Below are 18,722 nucleotides of genomic sequence, written 5' to 3'. Positions count from 1 at the left end.
ATTAAAGCATTTGGATAAACCTTGATATGTATTGTATAAAAGTTTAAATTGATAATAAGCCATGTACCTACAAATGTTTCTGAACTTTTTGTTTTTGTAGCTGTTAGATCTGTTAGATGCCAAGGATTATGAAGTATTAGGTTATATAGCCCCTAAAGTATTGACAGAATTACATGTACATTTATGGAAATGTTCAGTAGATTATAGGTAAAGTAGGAATTATTACTATTTGTCTGTTACTATTAAAAAAAAATCCCATATCTTATAATCCTGTCAGAGGATTTATTATCACAAACATAATATGATTAAGAATTGCCTGTAATTTTAAATTAAGTATTCTTGAGGGTTTTTATTCTCTTTGCCTTTTTTTGAGTGAAATTAGTCACCGGCATGGTTATTGATCATTGTTATCTTGCTAAATATTTTGTATTAATTTTCAGTTGACATTTGTCTAAAATTTCTTGCAATATATTTCATTTAATAGAAAATTCAATGTATGGTTCTAACTCTAAATTTTTAGAATTAATTATTTATAAATGGGGACAAGCTGGCAAGCCAATGTTTAGAGTGATACTCGTAAATAGTCTATGCATTTCTCATATATGAAGTTCCATTTATGAAGTAGGCCCCTCCTTCCCTCCCCTTTAATTCTGCCTCTGTGTATTGATAAATATATGTATTGATATATTTTCAGACCATTACAGAACCCAACAAAAGCCCTGTTAAAGGCTGAATCCTTCAGTATATCAAGTAATATTGTAGCTGAATCTTCTACCTCATTATTAAGGTTAGTATATGCAAACAATTAAAGAACTTCACAGATTTCATAAAATAGACTGTAAATGAAGAAGAGATATCCATAAAGTATAATTAATATAGATTATATCTAAGTATAGTATTCTAATTTTTTGTTATTTTACTTTTTAACTATTCCTTTCAGGTTCGTGTTAGATGATGCTTCCTTATTTTTATCACAGTCATCAAAACCAGGAATAAATTTACAGAGAGGTAAGTTAACTTAGGTTATTTCATTCACAGATATCAAATTACGATTTCAGAATGGGTAATATTTTCAAAAGTGTACAGCAAACGTTTTGATTGGTAAAAAAACATCATAGACAATGGAAATTCAACCAATTGAATAACATTAATTAATATATTTTTTTGTAACGAACAATGAGAGGGGGTAGGAGGGGTCCTGATCCCGAAATCCTGGACTTTAAAACACCAGACCCCGAAATCTGGGCTTAAAAACACGAAATCCAGAGGTCCTGAAATTCGAAAAAAGAATTCCCGGATCCCTATAGGGTCATTCCCGAAATCCCGAGCTTAAAAACACCCAATCCCAGAGTCCCAATAAAGGTCCTATCCCCCCTCAACAATGAGATTTACCATAGTGCTTTAGATTCTGAAACGGCGAATTATCACCAGCTGACTTGAAAGAAAATACTGTTAATGTTCATCTGTTAAGCCATTTTGATGATCCTTTCTGTTTTTCCATAGTATGAAAAAGATTTACTTGATTTTACAATTCTATGGCATGCAAAACTACTTTTTTGTTTTTTTATTCTCTATCATTTATACTGCTTTTTATATGATATTCATTATTTACCTTATAACTATGGTTTATTTTGATAGATTATGTGTGTGTGGCAGACGTAGAAAGATTTGAACTTGCACTAAGGATGAACGATGGCAAAGATCAAGTAAGATACCATTTATTCTGTTTGAATTCCTTAGTATTAACTTATTATTTTTACAAGTAGCATATATCAGATTTTTCTAAGTTATAAGCACCAAGCAAAATAAGAATATTGCTTTGGCATTTTTAAACAAGATGCTGAAGTACTTTGTGTGTATTTAAAGGTTGAGTCTAAAATTCAGCTTTAGGTTAGACTAGTTTCTGGTAAAATTGCATGTTTAAGTTTAAACAATACATGTATTTGTAAAATTGATTTATTGGTACACTTATGTGATGGGATAATGTAACCATGATGAGTAACATTACAGTTCTCTTAGTTTTTCCGCTGCATCTTTTTCAATTAGATACATGTCCAGTAAAGAAAAAGAAAGAAAAAAAAAGATAAGAAAAAAACCTTTTTGGGGCCCTTTATAGCTTACCAAGGCTCCGTGATGAAGGCTGTCCATTGACCTATTATTGTTACTTTTATAAATTGTTATTTGGATGGAGAGTTGTCTCATTGGCACTCATACCTCATCTTCCTATATCTACTAGTAAATAAAAAGAGTATATTTTGAATGTTTTTGTAATCAATATACAGACTATTATGTTCTTAAAAATATTTTATAGAGATTTCCAAAGACAGATTTCAAAGTTTCAACAAATCGTTTAAATATAAGGACGTGTTCAGATTCCTGTAAAGCATTGATGGATCTGATACGATACTTTGCTACAGATGGGGATTTAGATGTAGAAGAAGCAGACGATTTAAATTCTACTGGTACCTCTGATGATATTATCTCTACTGATGATGTAAGCTCCTTGTTACAAATATGAACTATTTATATATAAATTGGTCAACAGCATCTCAATTTATTTAACTAATAGACGTATTTACACTTGTATGCAAATTTGTCTGCCATTACGTAAAATCACACAGGTTCCCGTAAACTTTGACATCATAATTTAAAATATTTGACGTCACAATTTAAAAGTAATTGTTGCTTGACGTCAAAAGGTGATTCGGAGTAGATCTACGGTCATTCGGAGGCAAGATTCAGCTAAAAACCAAATGTGTGAATACGTTTATTGTTTTCTTTCAAAGTTATTAATGTACTGTAAACCAACTTTATTTTAAATTCATTAAATCAATCAGAAAATCGCAAAATTAAATAGCCGCTAAGAGGTAAAGATAGGGTAAAATGCGAAATAAAGTATCCTCAAAAATAAGTTGGTTTACAGTATTTTTATGCGTTTAATCCCATCTGTTGTTTGATAATAAATGTATTTGATGTATTTTAATATTTAGAGCCAACAAACCATAGATGATGACAGTGAGGATGAAAAATGTGGTCTGTCTGAATCCCGTTTAGAACAATTACATACATTGGTCGAGGATGCCATGCAGGAATCAGGTGTAATAACCAGCCCAGGTCAGTTTTAGAATTATAGTAGAGCTTAATAAGATGGTCATACCATTTCAGAATGTTCTTGTACAGAATACATGTAAACATTGATGGCTGTTGTAAATAAATTTCTCTCGTCTAACTGATGTTTTCATCTGGTTCTAACCTGGTTTAAAACACTTTGATTTTCTTTCTCATGAAAAAAAATTTGAAGTAATGTAAGAGCTCAAGTTGAAAGGAATATGCTTTGCTGTTTTTGCCAGCTATTTCATACACCTTTTGGAGGGCACTTACAAAAGATTCTAGGATGAATCTGTTATGCCAGTTCTTTCCTTTACCCTTTTAAGGACACTTACACAACAAAAAAACTCGCCAATAATGTTAATTAATTTAACCAATCTCTTTTTTTCAATAGATGGACAAGAGTCATCTGCTCATAGAACAGAAGTGTTTTTCACCACAGAAGGAGGTATGAGTGAGGTGCCCCATGCAGGGATGATGAGACCAATAGTGATATCAGCAAGTGCTGATTCTGTAGCTAGCACATATAGTGGGGTGTCAGAGAATTTCAGTGATGATGAAGATTTCTGTATAATTGATGATCCAGGCATAGGTATTGCTGTAAGTATTTATAATGATGTTATTCATAACTTTTTATTTCCTCTCTGTTTGACAAAAGAAGAAATCATTTGTAAAATGATGAAGGTATTTGAAAGCAACAGCTCTTTAGTTTTATATTAACAAATCTCAACAACATCAATCTAGTGATTAAAAAATTAAATTGTAGTTTCTCCCTTTTTTCTACACAACTTTCAGTATTAAAGAATTAAAAACAGTTTTACTGAAAATCTTAAAACATGTCAGCAATTTGTTTATAAAAAAAAACACAAATGTGGAATAAAAACTGTGACATATTTGTGTTTATGTCTATATGTCAGTATATATGCTTCCTTTCTTCCAACAAGTTGAAGAAGAAAAACTGAAAACATGAAGGTTTTTTTATGAGCTAGAAAAAAAAGAACCTTTGCTCAAATGAGAGATAACTATTGTAATACATTTGTCTTAAAATTCTAAAAGTATGAAATTTTTTGAATTTTAGCCAAAAGATGGTGAGCCATGTGTAAGAGTTTTCACAACAGATCCTATAGAAATAAAGGACAATCACTTCAGTCAACCTACAGGTAAAACAGACCTACTGAAGGCCCCTGATCACTATCCTACGGCAGAATACAGATATACACTGAAGGAGCTGACTGTCGTCTGGTATATGTACGGTGGTAGAGACTTCAGTGATGCTCCTAAATCTTCATCTTTTGGTAAGTAATCACAAACAATGAAAAGGTAAAATCTAGTTTACAGATTTTATATTTATAATAAACAAACAATTACATCTTCATATCTTTGTGTGTTTTAATTTTGTGGTTTGCAGTTTATTGTTAACTTTCTCATTCTGGAACATTTCCCGTTCCTTTTGAATGTGGATCAAATCAGTGTAGTATAAAGCAGGCTTTGAATCCATATTTATTATTACTTAAAAATATTGATATTCCGAATATATTTTAAAGATTATGTTGTGGACTTTAAACATTCAAACATCAATAACCATGCATACATTTATTTGTTTTTATTTCAGATAAAGATACTACCATGTCTTTCAAACCTGAGAAGAGGTAAACATTTCTATTTGTTTTGTGTTCAACATTGTGTTTTGCTTTCAATTTCCTGACACAAGGTCTTAAAATTATTTTAAGCCAGTAAGACTCTTTCATTATTTAAAAAGAAAATTATGAACACATTTAAAAAATGAGGTATTACTATATTACTACATTCTGGGCTTAAGAGGAGGACAAATTGTTATACAAATTTAGATTTTTGACACTTATGTCAAAAAAAATTTTGAGTGCTCTATTTTAGAAATAAAGATGAAAAATCTTGCTTTGTTACATTTAAGAAAATAAACTAGGTGAGCAAATCTCTTAAATATGTATAGCATATATACAGGCAGTTGTCATAATGACAGATTATAAAAGTAGCTAGAACTGGTACAAATGTATTTTTATTTACTGCAGAAGTTCAATGGAATACTTTTATATTTTCAGTGATAGCAAACACCAGATAAGAATGGGATATCGACCAAAGCTGCCTGGTTCAGACAGACTCTCAGCAAAAGTGAGAGGTGGTCCAGGCAGAGATCATGATGTTCTTATGGAATTACAGCTCACCAAGGTAACTTTTTATAGGGATAACAAATATTTTATATTTTGAAAACAGTGATGCATTTGCATTTCTTTCCTATAGCTGGCTTCAGTTTGTAAATAGGGGTCAGCACCATTTTGATTATAGATTATTTATGTGTCAGTCATTTTCTTGTTTTTGAATAGCCATGGCTGAGTTTTAATGAACAAGAGAAGAACCATACTTTATTTTTTCCAGCAATTTGTCATCCTCTTCATGTGATATATTGAAAATTTATAAAATATATAGTTAGTTCATTGACTGGTAATATTTAAATTTTTGTACAAAGTTTTCTCTTGTCAATCAAAAAGTTAAAATGGGAACAGAATTGATTTAAATCTTTATTAAAATTTTCTGTATTTGTTAAAAGTATAAACAACATTAATTATTTACATTCCATGTCTGTTTAACAGATCCGAATGCAGCATGAGACCTACCCAAGTCATACAGAACAAGCCTCTAGACAGATCTTAGTAATCAGTGATGTAGAGATCAGAGACAGACTATCTGTGTCTGGTATAAACAAACTGCTGTATCAGTATTCATCTGAAACTCTTCCTAAACAAACCAATTCAAGTATGGTAAGTTTTGCTTATTGAACATTGATACTTATTAGAGAAAAAAAGTTGACCAACTTTCCATTACTTGATTTGTTCCTGTCCCCAAATTCATAGTTCTGGTACATTTTACTGTGGATTCATTTATTTTAATTTTAATGAATTAACATGTTCATGGTTTTGCATAAGTCTACCTAAAGAAAATGTGTCATTCTTCGAATATTTAATTTCTTGGTTCAACCCAAATCCCTAAAAATGGTATCCAACGATAATAATGATTCCACAGTAAATCACGTTTTATTTTCATACAAATTAGTGGCACATGTACACACAAATGTTATGTTTTTAATTTGTATTAAGTTTCACATCATTTTGCTTAGCATTTTTCATCCAGATTAATTTGTATATGTATATATTTATGTTAATTACAGGTGTTAGTAAAAGCCGTCCATGTTAGACCAGAACCGCCAAACAACTCACAAGAATGTTCATTACGAATATCTGTTCAGCCATTAAGACTTAATGTAGATCAGGTATGTAAGATCAACCATGTTAATAATATTTTCCATTTCAAGAAAACCCTTGTCACTTAAAAGGTCATTTTAATAACAAAGGTTGTCATCCCTTATCATTTATGTTTTCAGGTTTGTTTTGTTGTTACAAGATTCAAAATTGAAGGTTATGCAGTCCTTTATACAAGGTTCTACAATCTTTGTTGTCTTTATAGTAAACTATATCCTCAATAGTTTCTTTTATTGACAGTGAATAAGATTATTTGAAATTACAGATTTTCAAATGTAGATCATCATGATATGATTTTTTTTGTATTTGGTGATTGACAGGTCTGTATTTAACTCTGAAAACATATTAGAAAAATCTAGGCATCAGTTAATTAAAGTCTTTTTGTCTATTTAACTAATATAATTTAGGGTTGGAACTACTATATACTGTCCTTGTCTATTCAATAATAATAAGATCTGCCAGCTAAGCAAAATCAAATAATTCTTTTATCCATGTTTACTTTCTTATATTTTTAGGATTCGTTATTTTTCATGAGAGACTTTTTCACTGAAATAAGTGGAGGTACTGTAGAACAAACTGTACCGCCAGAGAAAGAAACAGAATCAAAACCAAGGTCAAGGACATCCTCTGGACCTAATGCTCCGTCACCACCACAACCAGTTATGACTGTTGGTCTTCCTGAAGCATTGGAGGAAGACACTGATCCACAAGAACTATTAATGATGTTTGATGAAGTTCAGGATTTACAGATGAACACATCTAGATCTAGTGATGGGGAACATACACCTCGACCTTGTTCCTCTGAGCCATCTATAGAACCTTCTAGTCAGCCCATATTTATAAAGTAAGTCCTTTGTTGCTCCTTTTGTGAAGTCATTAAGATTTGATAGGTATTATTTCAATAATAATAAAAAAAATGATGATCTCTTGCCTTTTCCATGATTTTGTCATCCTAAAATTCCTTTTAGGTTTTTATACGCTCGTCAAAATTTTGACGGGACGTATTATGGTATACACATGTCCGGTGTCTGTCCGTCCCTCTGTCTGATGTACCGTCTGTCCAGCCTAAACATGTTGCACCGTAACTTGAGAACGACTTATCCAAATTTCATGAAACTTAATATAGTTGTTTCTTATGATGGTCAAATGATCTGTATACTTTTTGGTGAAAATTAGATTTAAACTTTTTGATTTACAGCACTTTGTAACTAAAACAGGGGGGTGTTTTTTTCACATGTCGCACTGTATCTCAAAAAGGATTCTTGATTGTGGCTTAAAACTTTAAACACTTCTTAGTTATATTAATCTTAATATCTGTATACTTTTTGGTGATTGAGTTATTGAGTATTTTGTAAAAAAGGGGGAGGTTTTTTTTACATGTCGCGCCATATCTCAAAATCGATATATGATTATTGCTACAAACTTTACACATGTCTTTGTCATATTAATCTTAAGATCTGTATACTTTTTGATGATGATTCAAAATTTCATTTTTGAGTAATTGAGTATTTTGTAAAAAAGGGGGAGGTTTTTTTTTTACATGTTGTGCCGTATCTCTATAACAATTTATGATTATTGCTTAAAACTTTACACACTTCTTTGTTATATTGATTTAAAGATTTGTATACTTTTTGGTGATGATTCAAAATTTTATTTTTGAGTTATTGAGTATTTTGTTAAACAGGGGAGGTTTTTTTTCATGTCGCGCCGTAACTCAAAAATAATTTATGATTATTGCTTAAAACTTTACACACTTCTTTGTTATATTAATCTAAAGATCTGTATACTTTTCGGTTTTGATTCAAAATTTTATTTTAGTGATATTTAGTTTTTTGGTAAAAAAAAAACCAGGGTGGGGGTTTCCGCCGTGTCTCAAAAACTATATATGGTTATTGCTTAAAACTTTCTCAGAAACTATTTATGATTATTGCATATAACTTCCACATAAGACGTCGGGCGTACCATGCGCTCATGGCGCAGCTGTTTATTAAAAAATGAAACCCATTAAACTGAAAAGAAGGCAAACAAACAACAAAACCAAAAGAACCCTTTTTGCTATTTTAGAAAGTGAGAAAATATCATTTAGACAAATTCTTTTAACATAAATTTTATATTTTCAGGTCTTTCATATTTTCTCCTGATGTGCCAATACGACTTGATTACCATGGTAAAAAGCGTGTTCTATCAGAACATGTAAGTTATTAATAAAGTTTAAAGATATAGACGATATATACTTCAAGTTTTATCATATTAAAAATGTATGTTCATTAAATACAATATTGTAAGAAATGTGAATAGTAGTCATTGTAATACAGTCAACTCCACTGTCTGATATCAGCTTAATGAAAATATGTATAAACAAATAAATTAAATCTGCATCTTTATATTAAAAGTTTCAGAACAAATGACCCAATTATAAAGGATTTTCAATTTTTTTAGCTCACCTGGCATTGCCATGTGAGCTTATGCCATCACTTGGCGTCTGCCGTCGTCTGTCGTTGTCGTCGTTGTCGTAAACTATTTCAAGAATCTTCTCCTCTGAAACTACTAGGCCAAGTACTTCTAAACTTTAACTGAATGTTCCTTAGGGTATCTCGTTTATAAATTGTATCCGAAGTTTTGATCTATCAACAAGCATGGTCGCCATTGCTAAAAATAGAACATAGGGGTCAAATGCAGTTTTTGGCTTATATCTCAAAAACGAAAGCATTTAGAGCAAATCTAACATGAGATAAAAATGCTCATTAGGTCAAGATCTATCAGCCCTGAAAGGAGTAGGTCCGGTAAGGACTCATTTTAGCCTCAAATTTCAGTTTCATCTGACAAAAGATTTTGACCCCTTTTTAAACACTTAAGTGTCTATTTCACTTGATTCAATTAATGTATGTGTAAGATTTTAATTGATTTAGTCCTTAAAAACGATCTGATTCAAGCTCAAATATGAAAAATCTCTCAAATATGCCAAAAAACGACACTTTTCAGATGATTTTTGTCAAAAACAAAAGTGGCCGCATCCGTGTTCATCCACAACCTTAATATATGTTATGTATTATCATGAAATACAACTTACATTTCAATATTAAGGATGAACACGAATGCGGCCACTTTCGTATTACATGGAAACCGTCTAAAATTTAACTAAAATGATAGAATTTTGAAGATTTCCGTAATTTAGCATGACTTAATGGTGCTACAACCCGAAACGTGTGCATTGTATATTTATGTAGCAGAATCAATTAACTGTCAAATAAATAACTAAAAGTTTACATTTAAACAATTTTGTAAAACTGTTATATTTTGGGGCCAAAAAAGGGTCTTACTCCTTTTCAGATGAATCAAACAACCCATTGTTTGGTTGCTGCCACTTAATTGGTAATTTTAAGGAAATTTGGCTGTTTTTGGTCATTATCTTGAATATTATTATAGATAAAGATAAACTGTAAACAGCTAAAATGGTCAGCAAAGTAAGATCTACAAATAAGTTAAGATGATCAAAATTGTCAATTGACCCCTTAAGGGGTTATTGTCCTTTAATGACAATTTTTCACAATTTGTTCATCATATTTGATAACTTTAAAAAATAATCTCCTCTAAAACTACTCAACCAAATTCAACCAAACTTCAACTGAATGATCAGTAGGGTGTATAAAATAAAGTTTGTGTTTTATTTTCTATTTCGTCAAAAAACATGGTCGTCATGGCTAAAAATAGAACACAGGTTAAAATGCAGTTTTTGGCTTATATCTCAAAAACTCTAGCATTTAGAGCAAATAAGACAAGTAGTTAAAGTATTAATTAGGTCAAGGTCTACCTGTCCTGAAATTTTCAGCCGAATCGGGTAACTGGTTTTGCAGGTATAATGCCCCTGAATTGATGATTTTAAAGAAATTTTGCAGTTTTTGGTTATTATCTTGAATATTATTATAGATACAGATAAACTGTTAATATCAAAAATGTAAAGCAAAGTAAGATCTACAAATAAGTCAATTTGACCAAAATTGTCAATTGACCCCTTAAGGAGTTATTGCCCTTTAAAGACTTTTTTCACAATTTATTCATCATGTTGACTTACTTTAAAAAATCTTCTCCTTTGAAACTGCTGTATCAATTTTAGCCAAACTTAGGCTAAATGAGTTTCAGAGTATCTAGTATAAATTTTATAGTTTATTTCCTTGTATGTCAAGAAACATAGCTCCTATGGCTAAAATAGAACATAGGAGAAAATGATTTTTTGTTTTTGCTTTTGAAGAAAATAGGATGATTCAAAGAACATTTAAATAAATTAAAAAGCCAAAATAATCATTGATGAGAGATTTAACCAAAAAAAATAAGGTGAGCGATTCAGGCTCTTGAGAGCCTCTTGTTTACCATGCTACTGTGGAATCATTTATTTTTGTTGGTACCAATATTCATGGTTTTAGGAAAACTTGCATATTTGTGGATATTTTTAAAATTTGTGGTTTTGAAAATATCTTGAGGTAATACTGTTTTGGTAATGTTGTTATTAGTTATTTTTCACTATTATAATTTTTCAGGGAACTTTAGTTGGATTACTATCAGGCCTTGCCCAGTTGAATTGTTCCGAGTTACAACTAAAGAGATTGACTTACAGACATGGGTAAGTTTCTGACAGATGGGAAACAGATTTCTTTTGTTCTATATATATGTCTTGAACTTCAACATTTGATACCTTATCTATACCACTGAAGGAAGAGACCGATTTAATTGAGCTGTAACTCCTCTAACACCATACAAAGTTTAAAATATTTCTGTTAGATGAAAAATGTAGTGTTTTGTACCTCCTTAATTTGTCTTTCAAACAATCTTTTTCCCACAGAAAGTGCCAATTTTTGAGAAAATCTCAGACTTGTATCAGTTCACGTCTCATACGCTTACACACATGATCAGTCGACATATTACCATAATATCCAAATAGGGTCTTTTGCATTATGTTGCTTAATTTCATCTCTTTAAAGAAAAAGAATTAAATGCATTAACCGTGTCCAAATCCTTACCATGTCCACACTTTTTGTTTCAACACTCGTCCAATTGTACCACCATTTTGTTGGCATCTTCTAGTTATTTATAATTAAAAGGGTTGAACAGATGTGGTTTCAATAGTTATTTAGTGGACTTAAAGAGTACAAAGCAAATTTATCAAAAGATATTCCCTTACAACACAGTTATTGACAGTGACTTGATTATTAGTGTTACTATTGACATACTTCAGTCCATCCAATTTTTTAATCAAGACTTTGTATTATGTTGTAGATTACTAGGGTTAGATAAACTGGTAGCCTACTGTATAAATGAATGGTTAACAGATATAAAAAAGAACCAGTTAGCAGGTGTCCTAGGTGGTGTTGGACCAATGCACTCATTTGTACAGCTAGGTAAGTAAATAGAAAAGTGATTATTTAAATAGTAATAAGAAGATGTGGCATGAGTACCAATGAATCAACTCTCCATCTAAGTTACAATGTGTAAAAAGTAAACCATTATAGGTGAAAGTATGGCCTTCAACACAGAGTTATTAATCACACCAAACAGCAACCAATAGGGGCCCCTCAAATAACCAATGTAAAGCAATTCAAACAGGAAAACCAACACTCTAAGGTAAATAAAAACAAGAAACGAGAAACACTTACAAACCATGTCAACAATACACAACGACTGATTTACAGGCTAAGAATGAATATGGGGAGATCAGGGATAAATGTCATACTAGACATCAACCCCAAAAACAGTTTAACAAAAAGTGAAACTTATAGGACATCATATAACCTTGAAGAAATAAGCAGATAGGATTTATATTTTCCCCCCACCATTCTGGTCCTGCAATTAACTGCAAATAAAGAGTTTTTATATTTGTCTAATTTGCTGTTTATTAATACCTTTCAGCACAAGGTGTAAAAGATTTGTTCTGGTTACCAGTAGAACAGTACAGAAAAGATGGTCGCATTGTAAGAGGATTACAAAGAGGAGCAAGTTCCTTTTCTACTTCCACAGCTATGGCATTCCTAGAACTGACCAATCGTGTTGTTCAGTCTGTTCAGGTACCTATTTTCAAAAGTTTTCTTTTCTCTGGCTTTTTTTCATAGAGGTTTTATTCTGTCACCCATTCCATATCACATTAAATTTCAAAAAGGACAACCACACTGAGAAAGTGTGCAATGCAAATCTACAATATTAATATGAATTTTACACTTATCTTCAATGTGTGAATTTAGCTCCTTTCCAAAATGGTTATACATTGAAGTTGTGAACAAAGGTTACTTTATAAATATATCTAGGTTTACAGTATCCAAACTAAATTTATGGTAAATGGTAATCAAAAGTATTTTCCCACATGTTTCTTGTTCTTTAAATTAAAGGAAAAATTATTTTCTTCATTCACAATTCAGAAGTTACTTAAATCTTGCCATGAGATGTTATTCATAAAAAGGAATAACACAATTTACCCAAAATTATTGGACCGAATATCAGACCACATTAACCAATATAGGGATCATAGAATATATATTGCCAAACTCACTAACTGTAAATTCAGAAATTATTGCGATGTTTTTATTATTGCGAAAATTGCGACAAAGTTAAAATCGCAATGATTTGAACTCGCATTTTGAAATTTAGTATATGACTTAAATAGGATTTTTCTTAATATCGCAAAAATTTGAATCACATATTGGTTAATAATGACAAAATCGCAAAAATAAATGCACGCAATAATTTCTGAATTTACAGTATTATTGTTAACATGTTTTCCGGTAAATCCAATTAGTGTGAGCTGCTTTTAAAAAGTTCTTTGAAAAGAAACAAAAAAAGACATGCTAAAATCACTGTTGCATATGACCTTAAATTTACAGAAAAAAAGTCAGTTTGATCTTCAAATGTTGTGGAATGAAGTGAATTTCTACAAATTACCATTGTTTTACAGTATGTAGCTGAGCTAACCTATGATATGGTGTCACCAGGTCCAAGTGTAAGAATTCAAGGTCACAGAAGACGTAAGAAGTATGGAAGGAAAGGTCAACCATCAGATCTGAGAGAAGGATTGTCTAATGCATATGTTGTGTTAAGAGAGGTTAGAACTATTCTATTAATTCCATATTGCTAAAACTTTAGTAGGTTTTTCTATATGAATGGGATTTGAATAAATAAGCATATTTACCTGCAGAAAAGTATATTCTACGCACAAAACGTCACATGCTTTTATGTGTATAATTTTGGTAAAAACCGTTTGATGTACAATTGGTTTTGGTAAATATTTTCCGTTACATACATTTTTCTCGGAATATGGAATATAAAAAATTACTGTCTTTTGTTTCGGTAAATATGTGGTTTAATTGACTTTAAAAAAAACTGATATTGACTTCTGCGCTTGGCCTCAGTGAATAGCAGTTTTTTAAAAGTCAGTTAAACCACACATTTACCACATCAAAAGACAGTATTTGCATAATATAGATTTAGATGGTTTCAAATATCTGATAAGGCAAAAATGTTACTGTCAACTATTGGACAATGGAGGAAATCTATGTACACTATACTCATGCAAAATAAGTAGTAATGGACTGATTGAGACACTTTCAGAAGAAAGTACAATATGACTTGAACCATTAAAAAAATTCAGTCGTTTAAGAGGGGGGATAGGACCTTTATCAGGACTTGGGATCAGGTGTTTTTGAGCTCGGGATTTCAGGATTTACCCTTTCGGGAATTCTTTTTTTTCAGATTTCTGGACCTCAGGATAATTTTTCGTATTATTAATCCCAGGATTTCTGAATTTCGTGTTTTTAAGCCTGGGATTTCAGGATCAGGACCCCTCCTATCCCCCCTCATATAAGATATACAAAAAAATGATTTTGATGGTCTAGTTAACTTACAGGATTTGGAAGATTTAAAGAAACAAAAGATTGTGGCTAGAATGGTTGTAATGAAAAAATTAACATTCAATCAATAATAAATCAATCAATCAGTCAATGAGAAATTAATACGAAAAATTCGTCTTACAGGGACTCTCTGAACAAGCACAGAACTTTATGGAGAGTGCTAACACAGAACATGAACAAAAAGGTGTGACAGGAGTTGTAGGCGGAGTCATGAGACAGATCCCATCAGCAGTTATCTCCCCATTAATTATTGGACCTGATGCCCTGTCTAATGTTTTGGGAGGTGCTAGAAACCAGTTGAGACCAGATGCTAAGAAAGAAGAAGAGGAGAAATGGAAGCTTGAACCATCATAGTGATTGGTTAACAATGTGTTTGACCGGTGATCAGGTTGTTTGTGTTCAAATGAAAAATTGAACCAAATTAAGTCTTTCAGTCCTTACCATGTGATGTGATATTGGAATGATTAGTCTTGACTAATATAAGTTGAAAAAGAAATTGTCAATATGATTAAATTATAGATCATATGTCCAAGATTTGCTTACAAAAATGTGACAACACCCCATTTTACTTTCTATTATGGCTATACTTAAATCAGCCAATGAAATTTCAGCCTTCAAGTATTTGAAGGTTTTTTATTAATTGGACAAAATGAGAGGATCTTTTAAAAGAGAAAGTAAAACAGTGCATTTTCAGATCCTTATAAGCAAATCTTAGACACATAATCTGTAATTTAATCAGATTTTAAAATTGTTACACATAAAATGTATAAATATGTTAGTGTAAAAGGCATTTGTTTGCTTCATCTAGTCTGCTCTTAAAGATACTGGTATAGTTACTTTATATTTTGTTATTTTCTTTCATTTAAATTAAAAGTTTCGTTTTAGATATAAATGTGAATTACAATAAATATTCTAACTATGTTAGTGATGTTAAGTTTATATTATACTAAGTCTACAGTTAAACTTGATACTGTGAGAAATCTTTCAAGGAATATATCTTTTGCGAAGGTCAGAGAAGAATCTTTACAAACAGAACCTTCATTATGAGGACAGTTTTGTATAAACAATGACCTTTTAATATACCAGGAGAGTTGACTTGTTTGTTTCCTTGGTGAACAAATTACCCATTACACCTATTGAATATTTTAATATGTAATGTAATGAATAAAGATCTATTAAAATTGTGAATGTTAGTGTGAAACATGTTTGTTTCATTCATCTAGTCTGCTTTTAAGGATACTGGTATACTTGCTAAATATGTTACTGATTTTGTTATTTGCTCTCTGTTAATTTGAAAGTGTTTTGTTTTTATTGTAAATAAAAAAAATATTCAGTCAGTCGCGGCACCAGAAATTTTCATCAGTCTGGGGCCCCCTCCAAATCGGCCTCTGATTATCACTGTGTTGGTTATGTTTAGATATAGAGAATTAATAATAATATGTATCATAATCAGAATACAGTTAACATTAAAAAAATATAGCAAAAGCTTGATTTATAACTTTGATAGTTGACCCTAATACAATATAATTGAATTGTTCTGTTTTAACCTTTATTGTTACAAAATGTATGCTTGATATGGCAGTTGTGAAAAAAAACCACCTGAAGTAAAGAAATTAAAAAAATAAAAAACTAATAAAATGTTTACAAAAATATTTTAATTTATATCTTATACCCTTTGCTTATTAAAAATAGGGTTTATTGAAGTGTTTGATGTGTCTGTTCTTTTATTCATCTGTATGTAAATTCTTTCACATTTTTTTCTGAAACTCCTCTCCAATCAATAACAAGATTACAATGAAAAAATTATGTAAATCATTAGTGGATGTTGTCATTGTCCACTTTCAATTTTATTATTTAAACCACTTATTGAATTTATTGAAAATTTCAAAGATTTCCATTCATCTTTTAATGTCATAATGTACATTTTATGTATTTTTTTCGAAGGGTCGGACTATAATGGTTCCCTGTAGAAAAATATGGTCTCTATCTGGAAATATATGGTTTATTTATTAGATGAAATTGTCTTTTAACAGGTTTTCAGAAACTGCAAGTACTTACATGGGTTCTTGTGTCTTTTGTCTTTTTGTTAGTTTTGTATTCTATGTGCTGATCTGATGGGTTAAACCCTTTTCAAATGATTTTGTTTGTTCCTGAGTAGTGCTGTTGCACCACTGTCTAAAGGTATGTGAGTTAAGGCCACAAAATTCTTGATATGCCTGTTCTAAATTAGGAGCCTGTTATTCATTTGATGCTGTTGGTTGCTGCCTGATATATTTTTAGCAACTAATCAGATGGTTTGCTCCCTCTTGAATTATTTCATTCTGAGGTGGTTGTTTTTTTAAGTTTAACAAATAGTATTGGTTTGACTAATTATTGAAGGCTATAGTGTTACCTTTAGTGGTTTCATCCTTGATTATTGGTGTATGGTGGCTCAATTTGCGCCACAAATTTTATTTTTGGTTATATCTCCAAAAAGGGGTAGGCATCGTTTACCAATACCATTCATTAGAATTTAGAACCATTAATAAATACTTCAGTAACACTTTAACATATTCTGTCTTACATTTTGAAATTGCGCACCTCCTATTTTTGTTATTAAATGGGTAATTTTCAAGGTTTTTCTTTGTCAAACATGGATACAAACAAAGGAGCAAGGCATTGAAATTTTAGCTCTCCTCAAAGTATTTCTAGATTAAAATGAATTGTGAGCGCTGCAAGTTTGTGACAACTTTGGTTGTGTAGTTGCATTTGATGATTGTATCTAGCATATCTATATAAGATTGTAAATAGTTTTAGTGTTTTTATTTATTTGTTTTTGCCTCAATATCATTTTTGTTGCAATGAATTGTAATTAGTATGTAATACCCTAATATTAAGCAGGGCTTTCAGTTTCAAGTCTGTTATTAAAGTGATAAGACCTTTTTTTTTTTTTTATTTAGGGTAGAGATTCTAATTATTGTTTTAGAAGTGAAGTTGCATGACTTTATATTGTCATGAGAAATCTAATGCAGTGTCTACACAGGTTCCTGAAATCCTTTAAAAATCCACTTCATCTATGAAAGCAGTCTTTCCCAGACTGCTAACAAACACTTTGAATTTGTATTGCTACCTGTTTTTGATTTGAACAATTTAAGTTTTTAAACGTAACTCATATTTAAGTGTTGTATTAGTGATTGATTGTAGGTGCTATTACTGCTTTTCACTTGTACTCTGGAACATTTACATCTTATACATGTGTATTTGATGTATTTAGTGCTTTGAGAATGTCTGAAGTATTTCATATAAAGATTGGAATAATTTGTTTCATTTCTCATGGCTCAGAGGGCAGGGTTAGCAATTGCAATCACTATAATTTGTTATCTGCTCTTCAAAAATTACATTCAAAACTTTAGGTCAATTTCGACTAAGTTGTTTAACCCACCCCAATACAATATTCTACACAACAATCTCTTTATAAGACTCTTGATTCAGTATTGTCTATTACAAAGGTCACAAAAATCATTAACACTTCTCATATCCCTCCACTAAAAATATGGTTTTGGGTTCAGACTTTTCCATTTACCAAATTCATGCTACACTGTTTAGATAATAGTATTTTAAGGGATCAAATAAGAAACACCAATACTACAGGATTTAGTATGTGCTATTGGTCAATTCTTCCCTTTAGTATAATACAATAGGGCTCTCAAAAGAAATAAAAGTTAAAATAAATGAGGTGCCAGATGGATAAACCTCAAAAGTATACCCTCTATAACTATGTTTCATGGGTAAGAATAATTTCCCTTTGTAGATTTATAATATTTGCAACAGACTGTTTATATATATGTACTACTCATTATAGTTCACATTGTTATTGTTTTTCTTGATTTTTTTTTTATTATGAGTTATAAGGATACATGTTTTTATATAGTAGAAATTACCAAGTGTTTACTGGTTATTTTTAAATGATCCCAATATTTGTGAATCTTCAGAAGGATGTTTGAATGGAGATGCATAATAAAAGGAGTATAATAAAATGACTATCATAAATTGTATTTTGTATTGTTTGATTCTGCCATCAGAACTAGTGTAAAACAGTTGTGTACCCAACATTTAGTCAGTCTGAGATTCAAACTAGTCCATTTTTTCTTCCAACAGATCAGTTCAGTGAAATTTTATCCCTGAGTAATTACTATGCAAAATAACTAAAATACCAAACTCTGAGGAAAATTCAAAACGAAAGTCCCTATTCAAATGACAAAATCAAAAGCTTAAACACATCAAATGACTGGATAACAACTATTCCTGACTTGCTACATGCATTTTCTTATGAAGAAAATAGTGGATAAAACCTGGTTTTATAGCTAGTTAAACCTATCACTTGTATGATAGTTGCTACATGGCAGTAAATGGCAGTGAAGCAGTAATCTTACAACTTCTAATTATTGTTGAG

At 30.9% G+C, this 18,722-nt stretch overlaps 1 protein-coding gene across 1 annotated transcript in view; it reads left to right on the top strand.

Annotated features, from left to right (window-relative positions):
• Positions 1-18,324, top strand: part of LOC134711383 (autophagy-related protein 2 homolog B-like) — a 95,034-nt gene extending 76,710 nt beyond the window's left edge. The window contains exons 25-43 of the mRNA XM_063571943.1: positions 101-207; positions 695-787; positions 941-1,008; positions 1,639-1,706; positions 2,312-2,494; positions 2,991-3,114; positions 3,503-3,708; positions 4,187-4,403; positions 4,721-4,757; positions 5,187-5,313; positions 5,736-5,903; positions 6,311-6,412; positions 6,917-7,245; positions 8,522-8,594; positions 10,937-11,019; positions 11,673-11,794; positions 12,303-12,457; positions 13,339-13,485; positions 14,414-18,324. Of these exons, the coding sequence (XP_063428013.1) occupies positions 101-207; positions 695-787; positions 941-1,008; positions 1,639-1,706; positions 2,312-2,494; positions 2,991-3,114; positions 3,503-3,708; positions 4,187-4,403; positions 4,721-4,757; positions 5,187-5,313; positions 5,736-5,903; positions 6,311-6,412; positions 6,917-7,245; positions 8,522-8,594; positions 10,937-11,019; positions 11,673-11,794; positions 12,303-12,457; positions 13,339-13,485; positions 14,414-14,644 (2,640 nt within the window). The 3' untranslated portion in view covers positions 14,645-18,324. The remainder of the gene's footprint in view (positions 1-100; positions 208-694; positions 788-940; positions 1,009-1,638; positions 1,707-2,311; positions 2,495-2,990; positions 3,115-3,502; positions 3,709-4,186; positions 4,404-4,720; positions 4,758-5,186; positions 5,314-5,735; positions 5,904-6,310; positions 6,413-6,916; positions 7,246-8,521; positions 8,595-10,936; positions 11,020-11,672; positions 11,795-12,302; positions 12,458-13,338; positions 13,486-14,413) is intronic.
• Positions 18,325-18,722: the final 398 nt, after the last annotated feature.

This window comes from Mytilus trossulus, chromosome 3 (genome assembly GCF_036588685.1).
Source record: "Mytilus trossulus isolate FHL-02 chromosome 3, PNRI_Mtr1.1.1.hap1, whole genome shotgun sequence".
Taxonomy (NCBI): Eukaryota; Metazoa; Mollusca; class Bivalvia; order Mytilida; family Mytilidae; genus Mytilus; species Mytilus trossulus.
Note: the sequence above shows the minus strand (reverse complement) of the source record. Positions and strands in the feature narration are given on the sequence as shown.